General features: G+C 45.1%; 1 protein-coding gene across 8 annotated transcripts in view; it reads left to right on the top strand.

The window, feature by feature from the left end:
- The window catches only part of LOC135192841 (chromodomain-helicase-DNA-binding protein 1), a 272,474-nt gene that overhangs the window by 88,267 nt on the left and 159,286 nt on the right, over positions 1–24,921 (top strand). For all 8 annotated transcript variants that reach the window (XM_064176221.1, XM_064176217.1, XM_064176220.1 and 5 more), the window contains 3 exons: positions 43–296; positions 23,640–23,865; positions 24,695–24,795. In XM_064176221.1, the coding sequence (XP_064032291.1) occupies positions 43–296; positions 23,640–23,865; positions 24,695–24,795 (581 nt within the window). The remainder of the gene's footprint in view (positions 1–42; positions 297–23,639; positions 23,866–24,694; positions 24,796–24,921) is intronic.

The following is a 24,921-nucleotide window of genomic DNA, read 5'->3' as shown; positions in this document are numbered from 1 at the left end:
TGTTGAAACCCCACTGTTGTGTTGTATCTTATTGTCTTCAAGAATTGAGCTAAAAAATGGCAAAAAGATTGCAGGACAGAAAAAGAGGCAGCTTGATTCATCAGATGATGATGACTGTGACAAGAGAGGGTCTCGTCGTCAAGCAACTGTCAATGTTAGTTACAAAGAAGCTGAAGAAACCAAGACAGATTCTGATGATTTGTTGGAAGTTTGTGGAGAAGATGTTCCGCAGCCAGAAGAAGATGAATTTGAAACTATAGAGAAGTTTATGGATAGTCGAATTGGGCGCAAAGGAGGTATTTTTTTAATCTTTTATAAGCCTTATAAAGTAAAACATACAACTCAAGTAACTAATGCAAAAAAAAATAGCTCTATATTGCATAAATGCATACCATGCTGTTACATTATTATACAGGTTATCGATACCTAATAGTTATAAACTACATACAGGGGAGTGAAGGGAAAAGTAGACTGGCTAGGACAGCTCAACAGCAATCTCAGTGCTGAAGTATGAAGTTTGGAAGGCGTGAGTCATTGTGTTTCTGATTTTGGTTATTTCTGTACAAATAGTTCCAATATAATGGATGATGGAATCTAAAATTTCATTGATATGTTTGCATGTGCACTTCTAAAAGTAATTTTTTGGATGATGGTGGGAGTGTCATATTTCCAGCAGCTGATAGGCTGCAGTGTCCTGCTTGTGTGGTGGGTTTTTTCAGCCTGCAAGTTAGGGTTCTGATTACAGAAAATTTAGACCTACTCACACTTAAGAACTGCCTTTCTTGATTTGTTATACCTGCTCTCTATAGCTTCTGATCTATCTTAGAGCTTGCACTCTTTCCTATCAGCTTTTCTTTTTTCATAATGTCCTAAATTCCAGAGCTGTCTTACTCTACCTCCTTACTCCCAGTGCAGTGTCACTTCTGTGTTAAAAGTTATTTGCACTAGACTTATATTCTGCATATCCACGTGGTGTTACTGCTTGTGCTGTCTTTTGCTATTGTCATGCTCTGTTGCTATATCTGTCTCCTGTGTATGGTTGGGTCCATTTCCTTATAATTACCCAACATCATATTCCAAAGATGAAGTATTAAAACAAATTTAGGAAGACACTGTTCAAGCAGGAAGTCAGGCCAAAATGCCAGTAGTCCTGTACAGATAAACAAGGAGCTCCTGGCAAAACTCAAAACCAAGAAGGAGGTATATGGAAGGTGGAAGCAGGGACTGGTATCATGGGAGGAATACAGAGGCACTCTCCAAGCATGCAGAGATGCAGTTGGGAAAGCCAAAGCCCACTTGAAATTGAATCTGATGTTAAGGCAACAAGAAGGGCCTCTAAATATATAGATGACAAAAAGAAGATTATGGAAAAACATGAGCATGCCACCGAATTGGAGTATGAAAAAATTGGAATGCTTTCTTCACCTCAGTCTTCACTAGCAAAACTGACCTTCAGGAATCCCTGGCCCCGGAGACTGGGAGAAAGGCTGTAGCAAGGAAAATGGATCCTCGATAGAAGAGGGATTGAGTTGGGGAATACTTAGGCAAACTGGACAAAATTAAGTCCATGCGCTCTGATGGGATGTACCCACAAGTGCTGAGGGAGTTGTCAGATATCGCTGTGAAACCACTCTTCACAGAATCACAGAATTATTGAGGCTGGAATAGACCTAACGCCACCACATTGACTAGACCATGTCACTAAGTGCCATATCCAAGCTTTCTTTAAACATCTCCAGGGATGGCAACCCCACCACCTCCCTGGGCAATCCATACCCTTTCCATGAGGAAGTGCTTCATAATATCCAACCTAAACCTCCCCTGGCACAGCTTCAGGCCATGCCCCCTCATCTTGTCACAAGTTGCCTGGGAGAAGAGCCCAACCTCCACCTTACTACAACTTTCTTTCAGCTAATTGTAGTGTGTGATAAGGTCCCCTCTGTCTCCTTTTCTCCAGGCTAAAGCCCAGCTTCCTAAGCCCTCTCCTCATCAGACTTTCCCTCCAGTCCCTTCCCCAGTCTCATCGCTCTCTTCTGGACCAGATTCAGCAACCCAGTATCTTTCTTGTAGTGAGGGGCCCAGAGCTGCACACAGTACTCAATGTGCAAGTGCACACTAGTGGCTCATGTTAAGCCAACTTGCTCATGACAACTTCATTCTCCTCCAAATGGTAGAGGAATGTAATGGGTTAGAAACCTTTCCCCCTTTCACTACTTTGAAATTACCCAGACTAACTCAGTTTTGGAAGTAAGATGAAGCTATATTTATAGCACTGCAAAATTTACAGACATATATATACAATATAAGAAGTATTTACAGTTATACAGAAGTTAGAAGTAATACAGAACTCCTGATTCCCTCCTGGACAAGGCAAATTGTCCAGAAGGGTTTCAAGGCTAGCCCTCCCCCCCTTCTCTCTTTCCAACTCCCATTTTATCTCAGAATCTACACATAAACAAAGCAGAAACCTGTAGCTTATGTGTTAATTGATGGAATTAGAGGTGAGGTATCAGAGCAGGTGGGGGTTAGAAGAAAAGATAATTAGATCAAGTGACCCAGAGTCTAGACAAAGAGAAGTCTGGGGAGAAGAGTGCCCCATTGTTTATGTTTTGATTTTTTTATCCCACTTGTCAAACCACTAAATGATATAGACATCATCATTATTTTCTTTTCACAACCAATGATCTGATTTCTCTCAATATATTCCACTTAGCCTCAAACCAGCACAATGAAACAGCAAGAAAAGATGCAATGCTGGACCTTGTTCTTACTAACAGGGAAGGGCTGGTGAACAATGTGAGGTTCAGAGATAACCTTGGCTCCAGTGACCATGAAATGATAGAATTTAAGATCCTCAGAGCAACTAGGAGGACTTATTCCAAGCTTATAACCCTGGACTTTAGGCATTCAGACTTCGATTACTTTAAGGATCTGCTAGCTAGAAGCTCTGTTCCACAATACCTAGTGGGTAAAGGGGCCCAGGACAGCTGGTCCATATTCAAGGATCACCTTTTCCATGTCCAGGAGAAAAGTATACCAACAAAGAGGAAGGCAGGAAAGAATGCTAGGAGATCTGCTTGGATGAGTAAGGATCTCCTGGACACACTGACTCACAGAAAGAAAGTCTACAAGGAGTGGAAGAAAGGACAGCTAGAATGAGTGGTATATAAGGAAGTGGCCTGAGCAGCAAAAGACCTGGTCAGAAAGGCTAAAGCTCAGTTAGAATTAAATCTAGCCCTATTGCTCAGAGTAGCTGTTTAAGTGCTCTTTCTTATCTTTAACCAGTAAAACCCAACTCCATATATAAACTAGAAATATTGCTCTATAAAAGATGCCAGCATGTCAGGAGGACTGGCAATGTTTTTGTTTTGCTCTTTGCAGCATTGAATTTGCTGAATAGAGATGATTTTGCAATCCCATGTGCCATACATGTGCTCTTGTTTGCAGAACAGCAGCTGCAACAAGCTGAGGTCAAGTCACTGCTGCACTTGCACTGCTTGTAAGGCTTGTCCTCCATTTGTTCAGGTGGTTCCTGCTATAGTAATTCCTATAACATGCAACTCAAATCATGGATTACTACAATTTAAAGGTATTTTCATTACAACATCCACCCCAGCCCCTTCAAGCCGTAGGGCTTAACATTGCAATTGATTCCTCCTCTTGCAGGGGTGTACCTGCTTCAAGTGGAGTCGTATCTATGAGCTATACTCTCTTCAGGGAAAATACATAGTCTCTCTGCAATGTAAATACATAGTCACTTTGAGGTGCACCTGTTCCAGTGTGGCCTTCTCCATTGTGGCCTTGCCCATAGGCACATTCCCTTCAGGAATGAACCTGCTCCCAATATGATTACAGTCCCTCCAGAGGTGTACCTGCTCTGTTGTGAGCTTATCCATAGCTACAGGCTTTGAGGTGCTCCAGCATACCTTCAGAGGTATACCTGCTTTGGTGTGGACTTATCCATGGCCACAGATGCTTTGGGGTGTTCTGCTCCCATGTGGACTCATCCACAGGTCACAGTCCCTTCAACTCAAGTTCACACTGGAGTTCCAGCCTGTCTGGTACAGCATCACAGAGATGCCCTGGCCATCTACCAGGCCAGGCACATTGCTGTTGTGGTGTATAGGGTTCATCTGGGAGGGAATGTCAACCAAGACAGTGAGCTGAAATAGTGTAGTGGTTTAACACAATCCAATTTCTCAACTACCCTCTTGTTGTAGTTTTTTTAAAGAGAGATGACAGAGATTAAACTCTCAAATCAAATTGGAGAGAAAATACAGAATTATATTTAGAGAGAGAGAATACAGCGATAGACATTATAAAGCAATTGTCATGGCAAACCCCTTGAAGCTTCCCCCATCCCCAAAAAAACTAAATCTACATTCCCCAGAGCTCCAATCGTCCCCCATCCCCCCCCCAACGCTTCTGCCATCCAAGAGGCCTACTGCTTACATGTTCCGCATAAATTGGCTCCCACCTGTGATGGTTTGGGTGTTACCCGCCCCCCCACACTTTAGAAGTACCCAACTAGACTCAGCCAGCTCTGGGAATATAAATGAAGCTATTTATTTACAGCTAGCACAATATACAAGCAGATATTCACAGTATATACAGTTATATACAGAAATATACAAGGTAAAAGTAATACAGAAACACAACTCCCCTCCCAGAAACCTGAGTCCCCAGGAGGGGCTCTCAACCACCCCTGCACCTTCCCCCTGCCCCTCTCAACCTTACCCCAGTCCCAAGGAAGAATAGAGGTTCAGCCAAGAGGTTAAGAAGCAAAAGTGAGTGGCAGGTGAGGTTAGGGAGCTACAGCTCAGTCAAAGCCCAGCCAGAGAGAAGACAAAAAATGGTGAGAGTGTTATCTACTGTTTTTGTTTCTTCAGCAACACTTTGAGGGAAGGAGACATCACCATTGTTTTCCTTTCACGGCCTATAATCTACTTTTTCTCACCAAAACATTCTAGCCTGCTTCAAACTAGCACAATCCACCCCTGTCTACCTCACTCAGAGTATCACTGAGAATTATCTGACCTAATCTAAATCATTATTTACACTAATGAATATTACAAGTTCAGCTCACACTTCATTCCGGCTAATTCAGATGTAGGTGATTCAGAAGCTCAGAACAGTTTGTCTCCTCACAGATGAGATGAGAACAGGGAGTCCTAGGTGACATTGGGTTCGGGCTTGCGTACTGTAGATTCTCTCGTAGATTCTTTCATTGTTGGACACCAATGGTACCTAGAAAAGAAAACTCCTAACAGCTTGTATTAAAAACTCTGAATTTAAACCCTCTCAGCTAAGGTTAGATTTCTCTGTGGAATACACTGAATTTCACCATTCTCCTGCATTACCCAGTAGGAGCGACCAGGACCTTCAGCAGAAACTACCACTCGGACAGGTTTCCCTTCGCCCAAAGGAGAAAATACCCAAACAGTTTTCCCTAACAGATTCTTTTCACATACAACAGGAACTTTATCACTGTCTACTGTTTGGGCCAAGTCTGATTGTTCAGGTCCTGCTCTGTTTACTGAACCTCTGCTATTTACCAACCAGGTAGCTTGTGCTAAATGTTTGTCCCAGTTTTTCAGAGTTCCACCCCCCATGGCTTTGAGGGTGGTTTTCAGCAAACTGTTGTAGCGCTCAATCTTCCCTGAAGCTGGTGCATAGTAGGGTATGTGGTAGATCCACTCAATACCGTGCTCTTTGGCCCAGTTTTTCACAAGATTGTTCTTGAAATGAGTGCCATTGTCTGACTCGATTCTCTCTGGAGTTCCATGTCTCCACATGATTTGTCTCTCCAAGCCAAGAATGGTGTTACGTGCAGTAGCATGTGGAACTGGATAGGTTTCCAGCCATCCAGTGCTGGCCTCTACCATCGTTAGCACATACTGCTTGCCAGAACGAGATCGAGGTAAAGTGATGTAGTCAATCTGCCAGGCTTCACCATACTTGTACTTTGACCATCTATCACCATACCATAAGGGCTTGATTCGCTTAGCCTGCTTAATGGCAGCACAAATGTCACAGTCATGGATGACTTGGGTGATAGCGTCCATGGACAAGTCAATTGACCTATCGCGTGCCCATCGGTATGTTGCATCTCTGCCTTGATGTCCAGATAAATCATGGGCCCACCGAGCTAGGAACAGTTCACCTCGGTGTTTCCAATCAAGGTCAAGATCAGAGTTGGTATCAACTTGAGAAATCTTAGCAGCTTGGTCTGCCTGCTGGTTGTGTTGGCGTTCCTCAGTGGCTCTGTTCTTAGGCATGTGTGAGTCTACGTGCCGCACCTTCACTGCAATTCTCTCCAGTCGTGCATCAATGTCCTGCCATAGATCAGCACACCAAATAGGCTTTCCTTTCCTCTGCCAACCATGCTTCTTCCAGTCCTTTGGCTAGCCCCATAGAGCATTCGCTACCATCCATGATCGGTGTAGAGGTAAAGGATAGGCCAATTCTCACGTTCAGCCACATCAAGAGCAAGTTGGACAGCTTTTACCTCAGCGAACTGACTGGATTCTCCTTCTCCATCTCTCGCTTCGGTAACTCTCCTGGTAGGACTCCAGACTGCTGACTTCCATATTCGCTTGTTCCCAACAAGACGACAGGAACCATCTGTGAACAAAGCATAGTTCTTTTCCTGATCAGAGAGATCACCATAGGGAGGAGCTTCTTCAGCATGGGTTATTTTCTCTTCTGGAGGTTTGGTACAGTCTGTGCCTTCCGGCCAGTTGGTGATCACCTCCACCAGACCAGGTCGGTCGAGATTACTCATTCGTGCTCGTTGGGTTATCAAAGCCATCCATTTAGACCAAGTTGCATCTGTGGCATGATGCGGTGATGAACCTTTGCCCTTGAACATCCAGCTTAGAACTGGCAGTCTAGGAGCTAACAGCAACTGTGACTCAGTTCCAATCACTTCAGAAGCTGCTTTCACTCCTTCAGAAGCTGCTAGTATCTCTTTCTCTGTTGGGGTGTAATTTGACTCTGAACCTCTGTGGCCACGACCCCAGAAACCAAGTGGATGACCACATGTCTCATTTGGAGCTCTCTGCCAAAGGCTCCAAGTTGGACCGTTGTCACTGGCAGCCGTGTACAGAGTGTTCTTAATGTCCGGACCAGATCGCACAGGTCCCAAGCCCACTGCATGGACTACTTCTCGCTTGATCTAATCAAAGGCTGCTTGTTGTTGAGGTCCCCACTCGAAATTGTTTCTCTTGCGAGTCACATCATGCAGAGGTTTGACAATCTGACTGAAACCAGGAATGTGTAGTCTTCAAAATCCCACTGCACCCAAGAGAGAGTCTCCTTCTTTTTGGTGGGAACTGCCATGGTGGAGACTTTGTTGATCACATCCTGTGGAATGTGACGGCGACCATCCTGCCACCGCACTCCCAGAAACTGAATTTCTCTGGCAGGTCCTTTCACCTTGTCTCTCTTAATGGCAAAACCTTCTTGCAACGGAATGTCAATGATTTTGTTACCTTTCTTGAAGACTTCCTCAGCAGTTTGGCCCCACACAATGATGTCGTCGATGAATTGGATGTGCTCTGGAGCTTTACCTTTCTCCAGTGCATTGTGGATGACTGAGTGACAGATGGTTGAGCTGTGTTTCCACCCCTTAGGCAAACGGTTGAACTGGTACTGGATTCCTCTCCAGGTGAATGCAAACTGAGGCCTGCACTCCTTTGCTATGGGAATAGAGAAGAAAGCATTAACAATGTCTATGGTAGCATACCATTTAGCCTCCTTCAATTCCAGCTCGTACTGGAGTTCCAGCATGTTCGGCACAGCTGCGCTCATAGGTGGAGTCACCTCGTTGAGGGTACGAAAATCAACTGTCAGGCTCCAGTCTCCGTTAGGTTTACGCGCAGGCCAGATGGGACTGTTGTAAGGTGAATGAACTTTCTCTATGACAGCCTGATCCTCCAGTTGACGAATCAGCTGATGAATGGGCAACAAAGAGTCACGGTTAGTTCTGTACTGCCTGTGGTGCACAGTTTGAGTAGCAATTGGCACCTCCATATCCTCTATGTCATGATGTCCCACAACTGCAGATTCATCTGAAAGTTCAGGTCTAATGGACAATTTCAATTTACCATCCTCAGTCTCTACAGATGCTATTCCAAAAGCCCATTTGTGACCCTTAGGATCTTTGTAACATCCTTGTCTCAAAAAGTCAATTCCCAGAATGCAAGGTGCATTCTGCCAATCCTGCCGTCTTATCTTTGTTATTATTCCCGCTAGGAGTGTTGGCAGCCTTCCCAGAATCTGCTGAGGGAGGTGTAGTGACTGTCCCTGAATTTGGCTGGGGATAAGGTAGTTGTTATTGGGACACTGTCCCTTTCGCTTTCGAGACAGAGACCTTCCTAGTTTTTACAGGCATTGCATTCGAATTTTTTACACAGAATGTTAGAAGTATTATAAACCCAAAAATTATAAGACCCAGGATGACACACACCAGACATGCCACAATTTGCCTTGCGTAAAATTCTGAAGAAGGGTCTGGCATCTCAGTTCTGGGGTAAATTACCCTCATCAATGTGGTAGTTAAAGCAGTATTTTGATTGGATGTAATATTATTGGTAAATAACCCTGTAATGTTACTGGTAAGATTCTCAGTGACATTAAAACCAGCATACCCAAGAATGAGATCACCCCAGGACCAGAAAATGCTTGTGAGTTTAGCTTTGACCTTCTTAAAAACTACATTAAGCATGAAATAACCAATTTGGTCTTTGATCCAATTGTGCGCAAGAAAACAGAAAGCGGGCCACACAGTGGCCCTCACTAAGTAAAATAGCTGCTTCATTCGCTTCATTCGGATTCCCAGAGTTAATTAACAGTCACTCAAATGAATTTTGCCCGACGTTGGGGAAAGCCAAATTAAAATATGTGATGGTTTGGGTGTTTCCCGCCCCCCCACACTTTAGAAGTACCCAACTAGACTCAGCCAGCTCTGGGAATATAAATGAAGCTATTTATTTACAGCTAGCACAATATACAAGCAGATATTCACAGTATATGCAGTTATATACAGAAATATACAAGGTAAAAGTAATACAGAAACACAACTCCCCTCCCAGAAACCTGAGTCCCCAGGAGGGGCTATCAACCACCCCTTTACCTTCCCCCTGCCCCTCTCAACCTTACCCCAGTCCTAAGGAAGAATAGAGGTTCAGCCAAGAGGTTAAGGAAAGGTGAGTGGCAGGTGAGCTTAGGGAGATGCAGCTCAGTCAAAGCCCAGCTAGGGAGAAGACAAAAAATGGCAAGAGTGTTATATGATGGTTTTGTTTCTTCAGCAAGACTCTGAGGGAGTCACCATTGTTTTCCTTTCACAGCCTACAATCTACTTTTTCTCACCAAAACATTCTAGCCTGCTTCAAACTAGCATGCCGCCACACTCAGGGTAGGAGGAGGAGGAAAGGAGAACGAACTGACCTTGTTGTGAGTCTATAAAGAGATAGCAGAATTATGGGAATGAATAACAATCTTCTAGTCCCAGGAAAATTTTTTTAACCCTATAGCCTCAACCTGAGACATTCCACCCCTATATTCAATCCCATAATTCCTGCTCATCACACTACTCATCTAACTAGAAATAGATTGTCTATATTGTGAACAATGCCATCAAAATCCTGCATCGTTCTGGTGCTTTTCTTCAAACCCATCTGTTGCTCAGATCCTGGACACAACTCTTCTCATCCAATGGGACTTCTCAGATGACGTCAACTATCTGAAAGAGACTCAATAACAACTTGTACATACTCAAACTCCCTTAGTCCACATCAAAACTTCTTTGCAGAACACACTTGATCTTGCCACCCTCCTGCATTGCCCAACATGCATGTCCTGGACTTCCCCAACCAGGAAATAACCACCCCTTGGACAGGTTATATCCACACCCAAAGGCAGAAAACACCCATACAATTCTTCCAACAAATTATTTTAACAAACAAAGGAACTCTATTTCCATCTGCATTGTGCTCAGCAGCACTCAACATCAAATAATGGAGAGTCCCAGTCCATTCTCACTCAAATCTTTGCAGTCCATGCATCCAAGCAACTGCCCACTGCAAAGTCTCAATTACTTGTTGCAGATTCTCTTAGAGTCCTTCTCGGCACAATCTGGCTCAGTCTACGTCTCAAATGGCATCTCCACCCCTGGGGCAGTCAAATGGGGCAACTAAGTCCAGTTCATTTCCATTCTTCAAGCTGTTGCTCCAGTTCACTTCTCACGTATGCAGGAGTGAAGATCTCTTCATCGCAGATGAATTCCATCTCTCTGCCACAGATGAGTTCCAGTATCTACAAGAGTCCCATGCTTCCACTTGTTTCTTGTACCAGGCCATCCACCACCCCGAGGGTACCGTCCTGCAGTTCCTCTGCTCTAGCTGCACAATCAGAAGTGAACCCACCACACCACCAGTCTGTGCCCTTATTTTTCTTCCCCAATCTAAACAGAATTACTTCAAAATTATTTAAACTTTCCCAGCACCTCTCCCTCCACCTTCTCAACAGACAACTGAAAAGGAGGAGGTTCTGGTGGTGGCCAAGGAGGAGGTAGCAGAATTGGAAAGAAATCCTCTACGGGATCAGTGCCATTCACAGGAACCACTGCCTGACCAGGAGCATCTATCCTCACCACTGCCTCACCGGCCAGAGGAGGTGCTACCATCAGGGCACCCTTGCGGCTCGCCCTACCCCTCGAACTCGACTTCAGGGCTGCCACTAGTCCTGGCTGGCTAGTCTGTGCAGAACCAGCCAGTGTGCTTGGGAAGCGGGGCAAACCCTCTCCCATGCTCAGTACCACCAGTTCCGCCACTGTAAAGTTAAGACTGAGTTGCAGCGGGGGAAGGAGATCCCCATCGCTGCTCTCTGCATATTCCCCAGCAGGACACACTCCAAATGCAGACTCAACGTCTAGAGCCACAGCCTGCCTGTGCTGGGACAAGAGGGGTACCGAGGCACAGCCATTTCTTATGGAGCCGCCAGCTCATCCCCTGAATAGGGAGTGGCTGTGCCCAGCAAGAGGGTGGCCACCATGGCCATCAGCCCGCCGAGTAAGACGGCGCTGCTTCTGCGTGGCACCATCTTTGAAATGCTGCCTGGATCTATGGGTCCAGGGGAGGCCACCGGCACAGCCAGAGCAGCCTGCGTTTCCACCGCCCACAGACTCCCATCAGGAGGGGAAAAAATGCGCGGGTTTGCCTGTTCCGCTCTACCCCACCCCTCCAGCTCGCCCCGTGCAGGGCCGCTCGGCACCCTGCTGTGGGTCAGCAAGAGCCGTGGCCGCTTCAGGGGTGGGGGTCCTGTATCGTCATCAACCACCTCAGGCCTTTCAACTCGCTTCTCGCCGCTTCTCTATCCCCCCTCTGCCACCCAGGAGGGGAGTGGCTCACTTCTCCAAGCCTTCCAACTCTCCATACCAGTTTCACTAAGAGGCACCATTTTTCCTAAGCTCTAATTCTGTATTTTTCTCCAATTCAGTCCAGGAAAAACCAACCATCTCGATTCCCCGTACGGGCCACCAAAATTCTGTTGTAGTTTTTTTAAAGAGAGACGACAGAGATTAAACTCTCAAATCAAGTTGGAGAGAAAATATAGAATTATATTTAGAGAGAGAGAATACAGCGATAGACATTACAAAGCAATTATCATGGCAAACCCCCTTGAAGTTTCCCCCATCCCCAAAAAACCTAAATCTACATTCCCCAGTGCTCCAATCCTCCCCCCCCCCAACGCCTCCACCATCCAAGAGGCCTACTGCTTACATGTTCCTGATAAATTGGCTCCCATCACACACTCAGGGCAGGAGGAAGAGGAAAGGAGAATGAACGGACCTTGTTGTGAGTCTATAAAGAGATAGCAGAATTATGGGATTGAGTAACAATCTTCTAGTCCCCAGAATTTTTTTTTTAACCCTGTAGCCTCAACCTGGGACACCTCTCCACACAGATGAGAGAGAAAGTAACACAACTCCCAGCACCACCAAGTTGAGATAAAGTGTTTTATTGAAAAATAGATCATGCATAATTACCTGTCATAAATAACAGGCATAAAATTATGTTCATGCAAAATAAGGCTTTTAATAGAGTTGCAGGAATCAAGCAATGTACAGGCCTGGGTGCACAGGGAGACTCTGCTCTACCCTAACGCACATCTTTTGTTTTCAGTTTTCTCTTTTTATATCCTATTCTATTACATATTCTTTACTAATTCTATTCTATTACATATTCTTTACTAATTCTAAGAAAAGGTTGGGTTTTCCTTATCAGTTTTAAGAATGGGAGGTGTCACTTCCACACATGTCTCTTTTTATCTGGTGGTCCCTCTGGTGGTCTTCAGTTGTCGGGGTACGGAGGCTGGCGAGAGGCGAGATCGGGGTACTGACGACTCGAGACAGCAGCTTCTAGGCATCTGTGCATCAGTACATCAGTACAACTTTATTAGGGTAGTGCAGTGTCTTATATAGTGCTCAGAGGAGGTGTTTCCAGCCAGCCTGGGGCTGGCAGAAGTGGACAGTACAGATTGGCCCCAAGTTATGTGTAAGGCAGAGATAGGTTACCTGTGGTAAACAACCTGTGAGTACTACCCAGGGGGGCTGGCCAGGGTCAGCCCCCCTTGGGGCTGCGTCCGCCCCGGGGGAAGGCAGATTCCACCCCCTGACAGCTGTGCGTGGGTTGCTCATAGTCGCCGGCTCAGGCCCTGGGAGCCTCAAGGCTCCAAGGACACTTCTCATCACAGGGCCTGATGTTTACATTTCATGCTCCGCTGCAGGAGAAAGCTTCCCACATTCAGTGATGAAGTAAGGGGTCTTCCTCAAGTGTCCTTTCCATGAACTCCAAACTAGTAGTGTCCCTTGTATGACTCTTCCTCTGTTTGCTCATGCACAAAGACTGTCTCTTCCACCTGCCTCCCTCCTCCACCAACCTTTCTAGTTTCTAATTATTTATTGCTCTGTTATCTTAAGCCAAGTGTATATTTTTGTGATGGTTGTGCAAGGAGTGCAGCTCCATTCAAAATCCCCCTTCTCCCCCTTGTCTGTGGCCTCTTGCCACAAATTGATCGAATCAAACATATATTTCTCACATACCTTAGCCTACTTTGCAGAAAAGCGCAGCAAAATGCAGAAGCCAATAACCTAACTGCGCCTTTCCCTGTCCTGCAGCCAACCCAGTGGAAAATGCGAACACCCCAAATCCAGAAACTGAAAACAGCAACCAGAACTTCAAAGCCCATGATACTTTGCTCCAATCAGCACTTTCATTTTGAAGCTGGCATGATGCAGTATGATGCAGCAGATTCAACTCAACCCATGACAATCAGCTAATGGGTATTCAATACCATGCTGATGTCATGCCTGCTGTATAATGAAAGGACTAGCAAGGACAAAGGATGATGGGGGGAGTTTGGACTGTGATGTCATGTGCTTCCTGTTTCCAGGGTTCATTCTTCTCTTCCACTTCCAGGTTTTGCTCCACCCCTTGTTTTTCTCACTTTGCTTTGCCTCGCTTTGTTCTCTCCTAAAAAATCAGATATTTTTTGTATTATTCCATTAATCTCTTCTTATCTCATCCCACAGGGCTTTTATTTTTTCTTTTGCTTCTGATCCTCCTTCCTGTCCCATGTGAGCAGCTGTTTGGAACTCAGCTGCCAGATGAGTTAAAACAATAACAGTTCTTTTTGGTGCCCAATATAGGTCATGAAAGGATTGAGCTAATAAAAAAAATTGACTAAAGCTTGTCAAAATAGTTCTGATATATGCTTTTTTCCTCTTAGTATATTCACTGTGTTCAAGTATTTATTGTCATGGTTCTGCTATGTAAATCCTTACGTGCTCTATGTGCTCTCTGTAGTGATGTTTCTCACCTCGGGGAAATAGATCAGAACTATCATGTTGCTGTACTGGATATTGTTGAATTATGATATGATTATTCCACTGGTCACTAGGTTAAGCTGGTATTTGTATGTAGCACTGTTGCTTATCAGTAATCTCTCACAATTGATGGAAAGGACAGCGGAGAACACTTTTTCATAGTCTGAGAATTTTTAACATACTTGGGACACCCAGACCAGCCTGCTCTTGTTGCTGTCTCCTGAATGTGTCCCAGGTCTTGTCTAGAGTAATGCAGAGGGGTACAGATATCACTATGATGTGTTTGGGCCTGGCCAGTGCCTATCAAACCCTTCTCATCACTATTCAGTGTCCCCAGGGGCAAGAGAAGGTCTCTGAATCAGCAAACAGACTGTCAGGCACCATGGCTGCTCAGACTCCAACAGCAGGCATAGCAGCTGCACCAGAGAAACAGCCTGTGGCACTGTCAGTCACCCCTGTATGGAAAAAGAAATCCATGAAAAAATAAGTTTGCTCACAAGGGATGACATGAACTAGTGTCGTCACAAGAACTGGAAGAAGAGCCAGAGGTAATCACCCAATCTCTATCCCTGGGCAAGCTTCAGGACATATGAAAGGATGCTGTCGCCTAGCCAGGCAAGCCCATTTATCACCTGGCTGCTCCAATGCTGGGCATAATGGGGACAGTGGTTTGGAATTAGAGGGCAGGGAAGCAAAGCAGTTAGGATCCCTGTCTAGGGAAGGGACATTGACAAGGTCATTGGAAAACAGGCACAAGCCTTCAGCCAATGGAGGAGACTTCTGTCAGGTGTGAAGGATAGGTATCATTTCAAGGAAGTTGTTCTGGATCACTTAGGCAAGTGGAGCACCATGGAGAAAGGCATCCAGTACTTGAGGGGATTAACTGTGCTGGAGGTGATGATCTATAATGATCTGAATGATGAGTAGCTGCCCAGATGAAATCCTATGCACACCAGCCACGTGGAGGAAATTTCTAAGGAGTGCACCACTGTCATATGCCAACTCATTGGCAGTAGCATCCTGGAAAGACCGCCAAGGACAAATGGAGGATGAATTGATGTCAGTGAAAGGGCATCCAGAGTAATGACATATACCAATGTGGTTAAATCGTCCTCCCTTTATTGCAGTGATACAGTGCCTTTTATGCCAAACTTAGAAGTGTATTCAGCTAGCTTAATTAAGTTTGGTACATGTGGAAGGCACAGATAGGTTAAGGCTATGCGTGAGACAGAGATAGGTTAAGGCTTAAACTAAACAATTATGGGGCCAGCCTCCTGCGGCAAGCAGATCCTGCCCCCTTGCAGCTGGACGTGGGGGGATGTTTTATCGCCTTAGTTCCTGCCTCCAAGATGTGCTTCAAGGACTCTTCGCAGCATGGATTGCTCATGTTTATCAAATCATTTCCTCTGTCAGCAAGAAATGCATCCACAAATTGACTAGCCTACTCCTGCAATATGATGGGAATCTCATGTCCTCTGTATAGGCCTGCATTTTGGCTGTGGAGGAACTGTCCCAGGAATTCCAGCAGTTCAAAGAGAACATGTCCTATTCCCTGCCTCTATGGTCCCATATTTATAGAATTATAGAATGGGTTGGAAGGAACCTCTAAAGGTCATCTAGTCCAACCCCCTCTGAAGTAAGCAGAGGCATCCTCAACTAGATCAGGCTGCCCAGAGCCCTTTCAAGCCTCACTTTGAATATCTCCAGGGATGGGGCCTCAACCACCTCCCTGGGCAACCCGTTTCAGTGTTCCACCACCCTCATGGTAAAGAATCTGTTCCTAACATCTAATCTAAATCTACTCTTCTCTAATTTGAAGCCATCGCCCCTTGTCCTATCACTGCAGGCCTTTGTAACCAGTCTCTCTCCATCCTTGTAGGCCCCTTTCAGGTACTGGAAGGTCATAATTATGTCTCCCCAGAACCTTTTCTTTTCCAGGCTGAACAACCCCAGCTCACTCAGCCTGTCCTTGTAGCAGAGGTGCTCCAACCTCCCGGTCATTTTTGTGGCACTCCTCTGGACCTGCTCCATCAGGTCCATGTCATTCTCGTATTAAGGGCTCCAGAGATGGATGCAGTACTCCAGGCGAGGTCTTACCAGAGCAAAGTGATAGTCACCTCTCTTGATCTGCTGGCCATGCTTCTTTTGATGCAGCCCAGGATGCTCTTGGGAGCAGGCACTTCCCTGTCCAAGAGAATCTGTGAGGTACACACCATGGAGTACCCTGTGGTTATGTGACCATGGGGATGACATGAGGAAATGAGACAAAAAACACACTTCAGTCCTAGATGTGTGAATCTGAAGTACAAGGAAATTCTTCCAAGAAGAATGCTGACCCAGTTTCCACTGGAAAATTGCCCAAAAAGACCAGAGGAATTGATACTGCTTCTGATCTTCCCAAAGGGACTTCCAAACCATCTTTACAGGAGGCAAGTGATTCCAGTCAGAATTAGAAATGCCCTGCCTCCAGCCAGGTGCAGGAGAGGGACAATCTGTTTTACTAGATGGCATAGATCTGATGCCCTGGCATGTCAGACTTGCAGGAGTATAAGGCTCTAGTAGATACAAGCACACAGTATACTCTGATGCCATTGTGGCCGTTTGAGCTGATCCTCTAGCTCAGACATAGGGGAGAAATGAACATTCCAGGGATAGGACACATAAATGGCAACAATAGATAAATTAATATAATTTCATTGGAGCATCAAGAGCTTAATGTCTAGAAGCACAGTTTGTTCTCCCCCTTCACCTGCTGGCTTCTGCTGCTGCAGCTTCGCCTATCTTCCCCGGCTGCTGTTTTGGCTACTGCTGCTTCTGCTGCTTCGCAGCAAGCACTGAACCCCCTGTTCAATTGTGTTCCAGTGTAAGGGTCTCCAGGGTAAATCATCCCTGTTAGGGTACCGCAGTACCACAGCTGTCAATACGCGTGACCAGAGGTTAGAGTTGCCACCGAGATGTCCTAAGTGTTTATCTATGCCATTGTCTCTCGAGAAAACTCCCAACTGCCTTACTGTCGGAGGGTTTATTTTTATGGTGTCCATGCCTCCATGCCAGCATCTGTTCAGCCAACTCATCAGCAGTTCTCGCTCTTTCCGGGCATAGTCTTGCCTAATATGCCTGACCTCCTTCCTTGGCAACGGGGCTCCCTCCTCATCATCACTATCGTCACTATCATCCGTCTCCTGAATATGTTTTTCCTTTGCTTTTGCCTTTCCACTCCTTGTGCCCACAAGGGTACTGGCCTTCACACCAGACGATGTACCTTCTCCTGGATCCTCTTCCTTTTGTTCACCCTGCTCTGGTTTATCCCCATTGTCATCTGAGCTATCTCGACCCCCAAGGCTAGCTGCCATTTTTCTCCTCGTTTTAACCAGGGCAAGGGAGACCTTATCTAAGGTATACTCTGTCTTACTCTGGGAGGTGGTTTTCACTGAATCATCTGAGTTTTGTTTGTCTGCCTGGCTCTGTTCCACACGCGGTAGTGGGGCTGAGGCTGAGGCAGAAGGACCCTTCCCCACAGCAGCAACAGCAGCCGGCTCAGCAGAGGCAAACGGGGCTAAGGCAGGAGCAGTGGCATTAGCAGGCTTGATGGCGTTAGTGGGTTCGCCTTCCGAGGACCTCGCCGCCTCCCCTGGGACCGCTTCCAGTCCCCTGGTTGCAGGCGAAAGAATCTTTGCCTCAGCAGCCTCTCTGCTGGCAGAGGCTCTGGTGTCAGCGACCCTCCTACAGATCAAAACGTTCGAGCCGCATTTTCCACAAACCAGTTCCTCAACTTTATCTGTCCGAGGAACTTTGCCATAGCCCACACCGTCTGCAGCCAGATCTGCCGCCGCCGCAGCAGCCCTTTGTGACTGCACTTCTGCAGGGGTTCCATCGCCTCTACCTTTACTTTCCTCCGTTCTATTAGGTACGAATGGGAACCAGATTGTTTCCTGCCTCCATGCTTCAGGGTCAGTGGGGTACGGGCCATGTCCAACAATCTTTTCTCCTCTCAAAGGCTCCGAGGCAGGACGTTTCACTGCCCTGCGAGCAGTCCGTCTGCCCGGTGCCGTGGCCCTCCCTCCCCCGCTTCGGTTGCAGACTGTTTCTTTAACCCTTAGCTCCCTACTATTGCCTCCGGAGAAGGTAAAAACCTCACTTACAGCCTGTTTATTCCTGCATTTCTCTCGTCTCCACACTATAACCAGACCTACAATAGCAGCCAAAAACATCAAGTTCACACATATTAGGCATGCTACTGGGTAGCTCATCTCTTCCAGATAACTCCTAGTCTCTGACACCAATGTCACATACGGCACACCCTCAACGACATTCCTAAACCCTAAAATATTCCTAACAACATCTCCAACCTTCCTTAGCACAGCTTTTACCGAGTCCCAGACCATCTTAGCAAAGAATGAACACACCTGGTAGTGCACCATAGTTGTAAAACACTGCTGAACCGACAGAGTCAGAATTGAGGCAATAATAGGCCAGAATATATCAAACAACTTCATTTTTCCCTGATGTTCTTATTTTGATTATGAATCAACAGGGGGAAAGGAAAAAAAACAAAACAACAAGCCAAGATCGTGCCCCACGTTAAGGTGCCAAAAAAGAGTCCTGTCCCGGGTTTGGGCTGATCCCTCCCCCGGGAAGAAAATTCACAACACAACCCCCCCTACTTTTTGAAAGTCAGGGAAAGATGAAATTGTATTTTCGTATAATATAAGTATAACAATGTAAAGAGAAATAATAACTAGAGAAGGAAGGAAGGAAGAAAAAAAAGAAAACAATACAATAACCTTAAGGGAGATGGGGAGGGGGTCAAGCGGCGGCGAAGCAGCAGAAGCAGCAGTAGCCAAAACAGCAGCCGGGGAAGATAAGCGAAGCTGCAGCAGCAGAAGCCAGCGGGTGAAGGGGGAGAACAAACTGTGCTTCTAGACATTAAGCTCTTGATGCTCCAATGAAATTATATTAATTTATCTATTGTTGCCATTTATGTGTCCTATCCCTGGAATGTTCATTTCTCCCCTATGTCTGAGCTAGAGGATCAGCTCAAACGGCCACAGCCATCAAGCTATGAGGAGGTTAAACTCATCTATATTTCTGGTGTGGCAGGGGGATCCCAACACCTGTGTGTTGCAAGTTGAGCTGAGCCTAACCAAGAATGAATGGCACAAACACCCCATTGTGACTGGTGCAGGGGCCCTGTACATCCGTAGTATAGATTACCTTAGAAGAGGATACTTCAAGGATCCAAAAGGATAGTGATGGGCATTTGGTATAGGGGCAGAAGAATTGGTAGGGACAGAGGAAATGGAACAGTTGTCCATTATGCTTGGTCTCTCAGGGGACCCTTCTGTAGTGGGGCTGCTGAACATTAAAGAACAGCAGGTGCCAATTACTACCACAACATTGCATCAGTGGGAATATTCAGAATCACAGAGTATATCTGGTTGAAAGAGACCTCCAAGATCATCCAGTCAAATCCTTGTCCCTCCCATCACTGAAGGGTCAACAGTAAACCACGTCCGTAAGCACAAGGTCCACATGCTGCTTGAACACCCCCAGGGACAGTGACTCCACCACTACCACCCTGGTCAGACCATTCCAATGTTTGAGAACCCTTTCAGTGAAGAAGTATTTCCTAATATCTGTCCTAAACCTCCCCTGGTGCAGCTTGAAACTCTTTCATCTACACTTGTCAAAGAGAAGAGGCTGCCCCCTTCTCGCTCCAACCTCCCTTCAGGTAGTTGTAGAGTGCTATAAGGTTTCCCCTTGGCCTTCTCTTCTCCAGACTGAACAGCGCAAACTCCCTCAGCTGCTCCTCATAGGCCATTCATTGTCCTTGAACTTTGGCCTTTCTAATTTTCTCCCTACATATCCTTGCAAGAGCCTTGTACTCTTCCTGAGTTGTCTGAGCCTTTTTCCATAGCCAGTAGACTTTCCTGTTCTTCCTGAGTTCTATCCAAAGCTCTCTACTTATCCAGGCCTGTCTTTTGCCCTGCTGGTTCATTTTCCTATGCACAGGGACAGCTTATTCCTGTTCCTTGAAGATTTCCCTCTTGAGGAATGTCCAACCTTCCTGGACTCCATTGTCCTTCAGGACTACCTTCCAGGGGATGCCATTAACCAATCTAAACATTCAAAGTCATCACAAACTGGCTAGAAGACAGAGTTTGGGATGTTACTGGAGTAGGCAGAGGTAACACATGCTGAGGATGCCCCACCATGCAACAAATTGCTAGATAACAAGAAACAATATGTCCTGTTCACTGATGGGTCCTGTCACATTGTGGGAAAACAGCAAAGGTGGATGATTGCTGTGTGGAGTCCTACATGACAGACTGTGGAAGCTGCTGAGGTGAATTGAGTCAGTTTGCAGAGGTGAAAACCATTAGATATTGCCGAGCGAGAAAGTTGGACAGTGCTTTATCTCTATACAAACTCTTGCATGGTGGCAAATGGTCTGTGGGGGTGTGGCTGCAGCAGTGGAAGCAAAGCAACTGGCAATGCAGAGGTAAACCCATCTGGGCAGCTGAACTGTGGCAAGCCATTGCCACTTGGGTAGAGAACCTGGTGGTGAATGTACGTCATGTAGGTGCCTATGTGCCCAAGAGTCTGAAGAACATCAAAACAAACAGCAGGTAGTTCAGGCTGCTAAGATTGAAGTGGCAGCATAAGGAGAATTATTTATAGTTTGGTGGGCCCGTGACACCTCAGGTGATCAAGGAAGGGATGCCACATACAGATGAGCTTGAGATCAAGGGGTGGACTTAACCACGGACACTATTGCACAGGTTATCCATGAAAGTGAAATGTGTGCTGCAATCTATGGTCAAGTGGGTAAAGCTGCTGTGATATGGAGGGCAATGGCTGAATTATAAATATGGGGAAGCCCGGCAAATTGGTTCTATCACACTGCCACAAACCCACCAAGGCAAATGCTGTATGCTTACAATGGTGGCAGCAGCCACTGGATGGCTGGAAACATAGTCAGTGCTAAATGCTACTGCTCCTAACACCATCCTAGGCCTTGAAAAACAAGTCCTATGGCTACATGGCACCCTAGAAAGAATTGAGTCAGATAATGGGACTCATTTTCAGAACAGCCTTATAGACACCTGGGCCAAGAACCATGGCATCGAGTGGGTGTATCACATCCCTTATCACACAGCAGCTGCTGGGAAGAGCAAACATTACAATGGCTGATAAAAAACACCCTGAAAGCAATGAAGAGGGGCCTTTAAAAATTGGGATGTACATTTAGCACAAGTCACTTGGTTAGTTAACACCAGAGGATCTGCTAATTGAGCTGACCCTGCCCAATCCAAACTCCCACGTGCTGTAGAAGGAGATTTATTCCCTGCGATGCACACAAAGCATATATTATGGAAAATGGCCATTATGTCCCCTCTCAAAGTGATAAACAGGTACCCACAGGTGTTTATGTGCTTGTGTCTTGCCCAAATAAGGGTAAGCAAGCCCTTGTTTCACCTAATGTGGTCAGTTTTGCAAATGCCATTCTGATTGGTGAATCTCTGTGGACAAAGGAGCCTTTGCACTTGGACTAAGTTGCAAGTAGTTGTGCTGCCTCTACCTCACTGCTCTGCCTCAGTGTGTGTGCTGCACTGCTCTACGTTCTGCTCTGCTCAGACAACGTGCTCTGCCTCACTGCTCTCTGCTTGGACAACGTGTTCTGCTCTGCCTTGTGCTTCAGACCAGCTTAGCCCTGATGTTTTGGGCTTGGACTGCCTGGAAACTTAAGTGCTTCAAGTTTATCAGGAGAAGGCATTAAGTGCCTCACACCATGATGAGAAGTGCCACTGACATTGTGCTCTCTGCACATCTGCAAGAGATCCTGCCTGCACCTCTGCAAACCTCCATGCCAAGAGGAACCAGGATCAGGTCAGAGATTGTCTGCCTCTTTCCCAGCACCCTGCTAGAGCCTGGGAAGATCTAGAAGCCTCTCAACGGCTAACAAGATGGCAAGCAATTCCAACACTGCTGCAAGGGAGCCAGGGACTCTCTGAATTCTACTCCACTGCCGTGAGTAGAACAGACTTTCCCTAGGGCTCTGGGCTGCCTATTTATAAGTGGGACAAAGCCATTTTGTGGCTAAACTTTTCCAATTTTCTGATTCTCCTAAATTAATGCATTGCCCATAAGCATCCTTGTGAAGATTTCCCCAACTGAATTAGAACCCAAATTTAACTAGTTTGTATATAGTTTGTGGGTGGGGCTTTTTGGAAATAAAATAACTACATATTTTATAATTCCTGCCCCAACTAATTCACCTGGCTTTCACAAGTAGCAGATTGAGGGGTGATGATGTTTCCCCTCTACTCAGCATTCTGAGGTGTGATGGTTTGGGTGTTACCCCCACACACACACTTTGGAAAATCACCCAGACTAGACTCAGCCAGTTCTGGAAATGGAATGAAGCTTTATATTTACAGCTTAGCACAATATACAAGCAGATATTTACAGTATATATGGTTATATACAGAAATATACAAGTTAAAAAGTATTACAGAAACACAACATCTCTCCCAGAAACCTGAGTCCCCAGGAGGGGCTCTCAACCACTCTTCCATCTTCTTCCCACCCCTCTACCTTACCCTAGATATTGCTTTATGTTTAAGGTAGCTTGGAGGGTCAGCCAGGGGGGTTAGGAAGCAGATGGATTAGTCACATAGACAGCACTTTAGGTTAGAGAGAGAGGTGCAGCCCACAAAGCCCAGAGAATGACTGTTATCTATATTTATGTTCTTGTTCCTATACATCTCAGCAAGCCAATGAGTGAAGTACACATCACCATTGTTTCCTTTTCACAGCCTGTAATCTAATTCCTTTCACCAAAACATTCTAGCTAGGCTCAAACTAGCACATGGAGTGCTATGTCCAATATTTGGCTCCCCAGTACAAGAGACTGATGACTCTACTGGAGAGAGTCCAACAAAGGGCCATGAAGATGATGGACTGGAGCATCTGTCCTATGAAGAAAAACTGAGAAAGATGTGACAGAACAGAGAATGTCCAGAGGGATCTCATTAATGTATATAAATACATGAAGAAGGGTGCAAAGAGAACAGAGCCAGGTTCTTTCCATTGGTGTCCAGGACGAGAGGCTATGGACACAAATTGAAACATAGGAGACTCCATATGAACATGAGGAAAGACTTTTTTGACTCTGAAGGTGACTGAGGACTGGAACGGATTGTCCATAAAATAGTGGGGTTTCCCTCCCTGGAGCTATTTAAGAGCCATCTGAACTTTTTCCTGGGCAAATTACTCTAGGTGACCTTGTTTGAGCATGGGAATTGGACCAGATGACCTCCATCCAGTCTCACCCATTCTTTGATTCTGTGAATTTGATTTATAGCATCCATAGTAATAGCTGAATAGTAGGCTATTCAAGTGTCAGGGCTGATTAAGCACAATGTCAAATATCTTGTATATTCATAGAGATGAGGATATTTCAAAGATGACAGCAAGCTGTGTTAGTGGAGCATTCTGAGGTGATCTACTAAAAAAACTAGGAATGCTAAGAAAATTCTTATGAGATGTGATATTGTAGGTTAGATACAGACTTTTTTGGTTGTATTTTTGAGTCTTGGCATACTTGTGTGCGTGTTAATATAGCTACATCATAATTCTTCAAATAAGAGGAATGATCACAAATTGCTTTCTGAAATTTATGGGGGTTATTGATTAATTTATGGAAGTATATGCTTAATCAGGTATTATGGTGTTATTTCTTTCTCAGCCACTGGTGCTGCAACCACTATCTATGCAGTTGAGGCAGATGGTGACCCAAATACTGGGTTTGAAAAGTCAAAGGAGCTAGGAGAAGTACAATATCTTATTAAATGGAAAGGATGGTCACACATTCATAATACTTGGGAAACCGAGGAAACACTGAAGCAACAAAATGTTAAAGGAATGAAGAAACTGGACAACTATAAGAAAAAGGATCAGGAAACAAAGCACTGGTGAGTATTTTTATAACTATTTGCACATTGAATATTTTTGACGTGTCATTGTGTCTGCGAGTTCTATTGCCTCTTTGCAAAGGCATAGTTTCAAGTGTATCTAAAACAGGAAGAAAAATATTTAAAGCTGCCACTTCCCTAACACCTTATGATCTTATGATCCTGTAGGATTCTGAGCATACCAACTTTACCTGATCACGTGAGAGTACTCATATCTTGTAAAATCAGGCCTTTAAGGAAGCAACTTCCGCACTTAGATTTTAATGCGTCTGTTATAAATGCTTTAACAAGAGCATTTAATTTCCTGGTTTTGTTTTAAATCTTACCTTTTACTGATTTTATTATTGATTGTATTTTGATCAGACTTGAGGAATTGCTCCAGAGGTTAAAAAAAATCAGAAATGGCTCAAGCACTTGAAACATTACAATATTTAGTATTCTTTGCTCAAACTTCTGTTAAAGCTTCAGAACTAAGAAGTGAAAAAAATCCTTACATTTTAGTGCTATGTTTTGGTATTCCATTTTATTATATGTTTTATATATATATATATATGAGAACACTACTCTGTGCTGAGAACAGATATTGTGAATGAGCTGCATGATTAGTACAAGCTGTAGCTGTCTCTTGATGAGCTTTCTCAGTCATCAGTGATGAGGTACCTAGGCTAGATGCAACTATTATAGAAGGAATTTCAGAGTTGTAGATTCTTCAAAGCAGCTCTTTAAGCAGCATTCCTATGGTGCTTATATTCAGAGCTTTAAAAATGCCAGGTTTGCTAAGTTTTGGAACTGCACAATAATAAATGCTGCAAATAAATTGCCATTCCAGGCTGAAAAATGCTTCTCCGGAAGACGTGGAATATTATAACTGCCAGCAGGAACTTACAGATGATCTACATAAACAGTATCAAATAGTGGAAAGGATAATTGGTATGTGACAAACTTCCAGATGGGAAAGTGTTGAGAATGTTGCAAGTTTATTGCTTGCATGTTGAATTTAGTTAAGAAATTTAGGTTATTAATATCCTTAATAATTTAAGGGAAAAATTTTCATAC

The sequence above is a fragment of the Pogoniulus pusillus genome, chromosome W (genome assembly GCF_015220805.1).
Source record: "Pogoniulus pusillus isolate bPogPus1 chromosome W, bPogPus1.pri, whole genome shotgun sequence".
NCBI classification, from domain to species: Eukaryota; Metazoa; Chordata; class Aves; order Piciformes; family Lybiidae; genus Pogoniulus; species Pogoniulus pusillus.
This window is presented reverse-complemented; position numbering and strand designations above follow the sequence as displayed.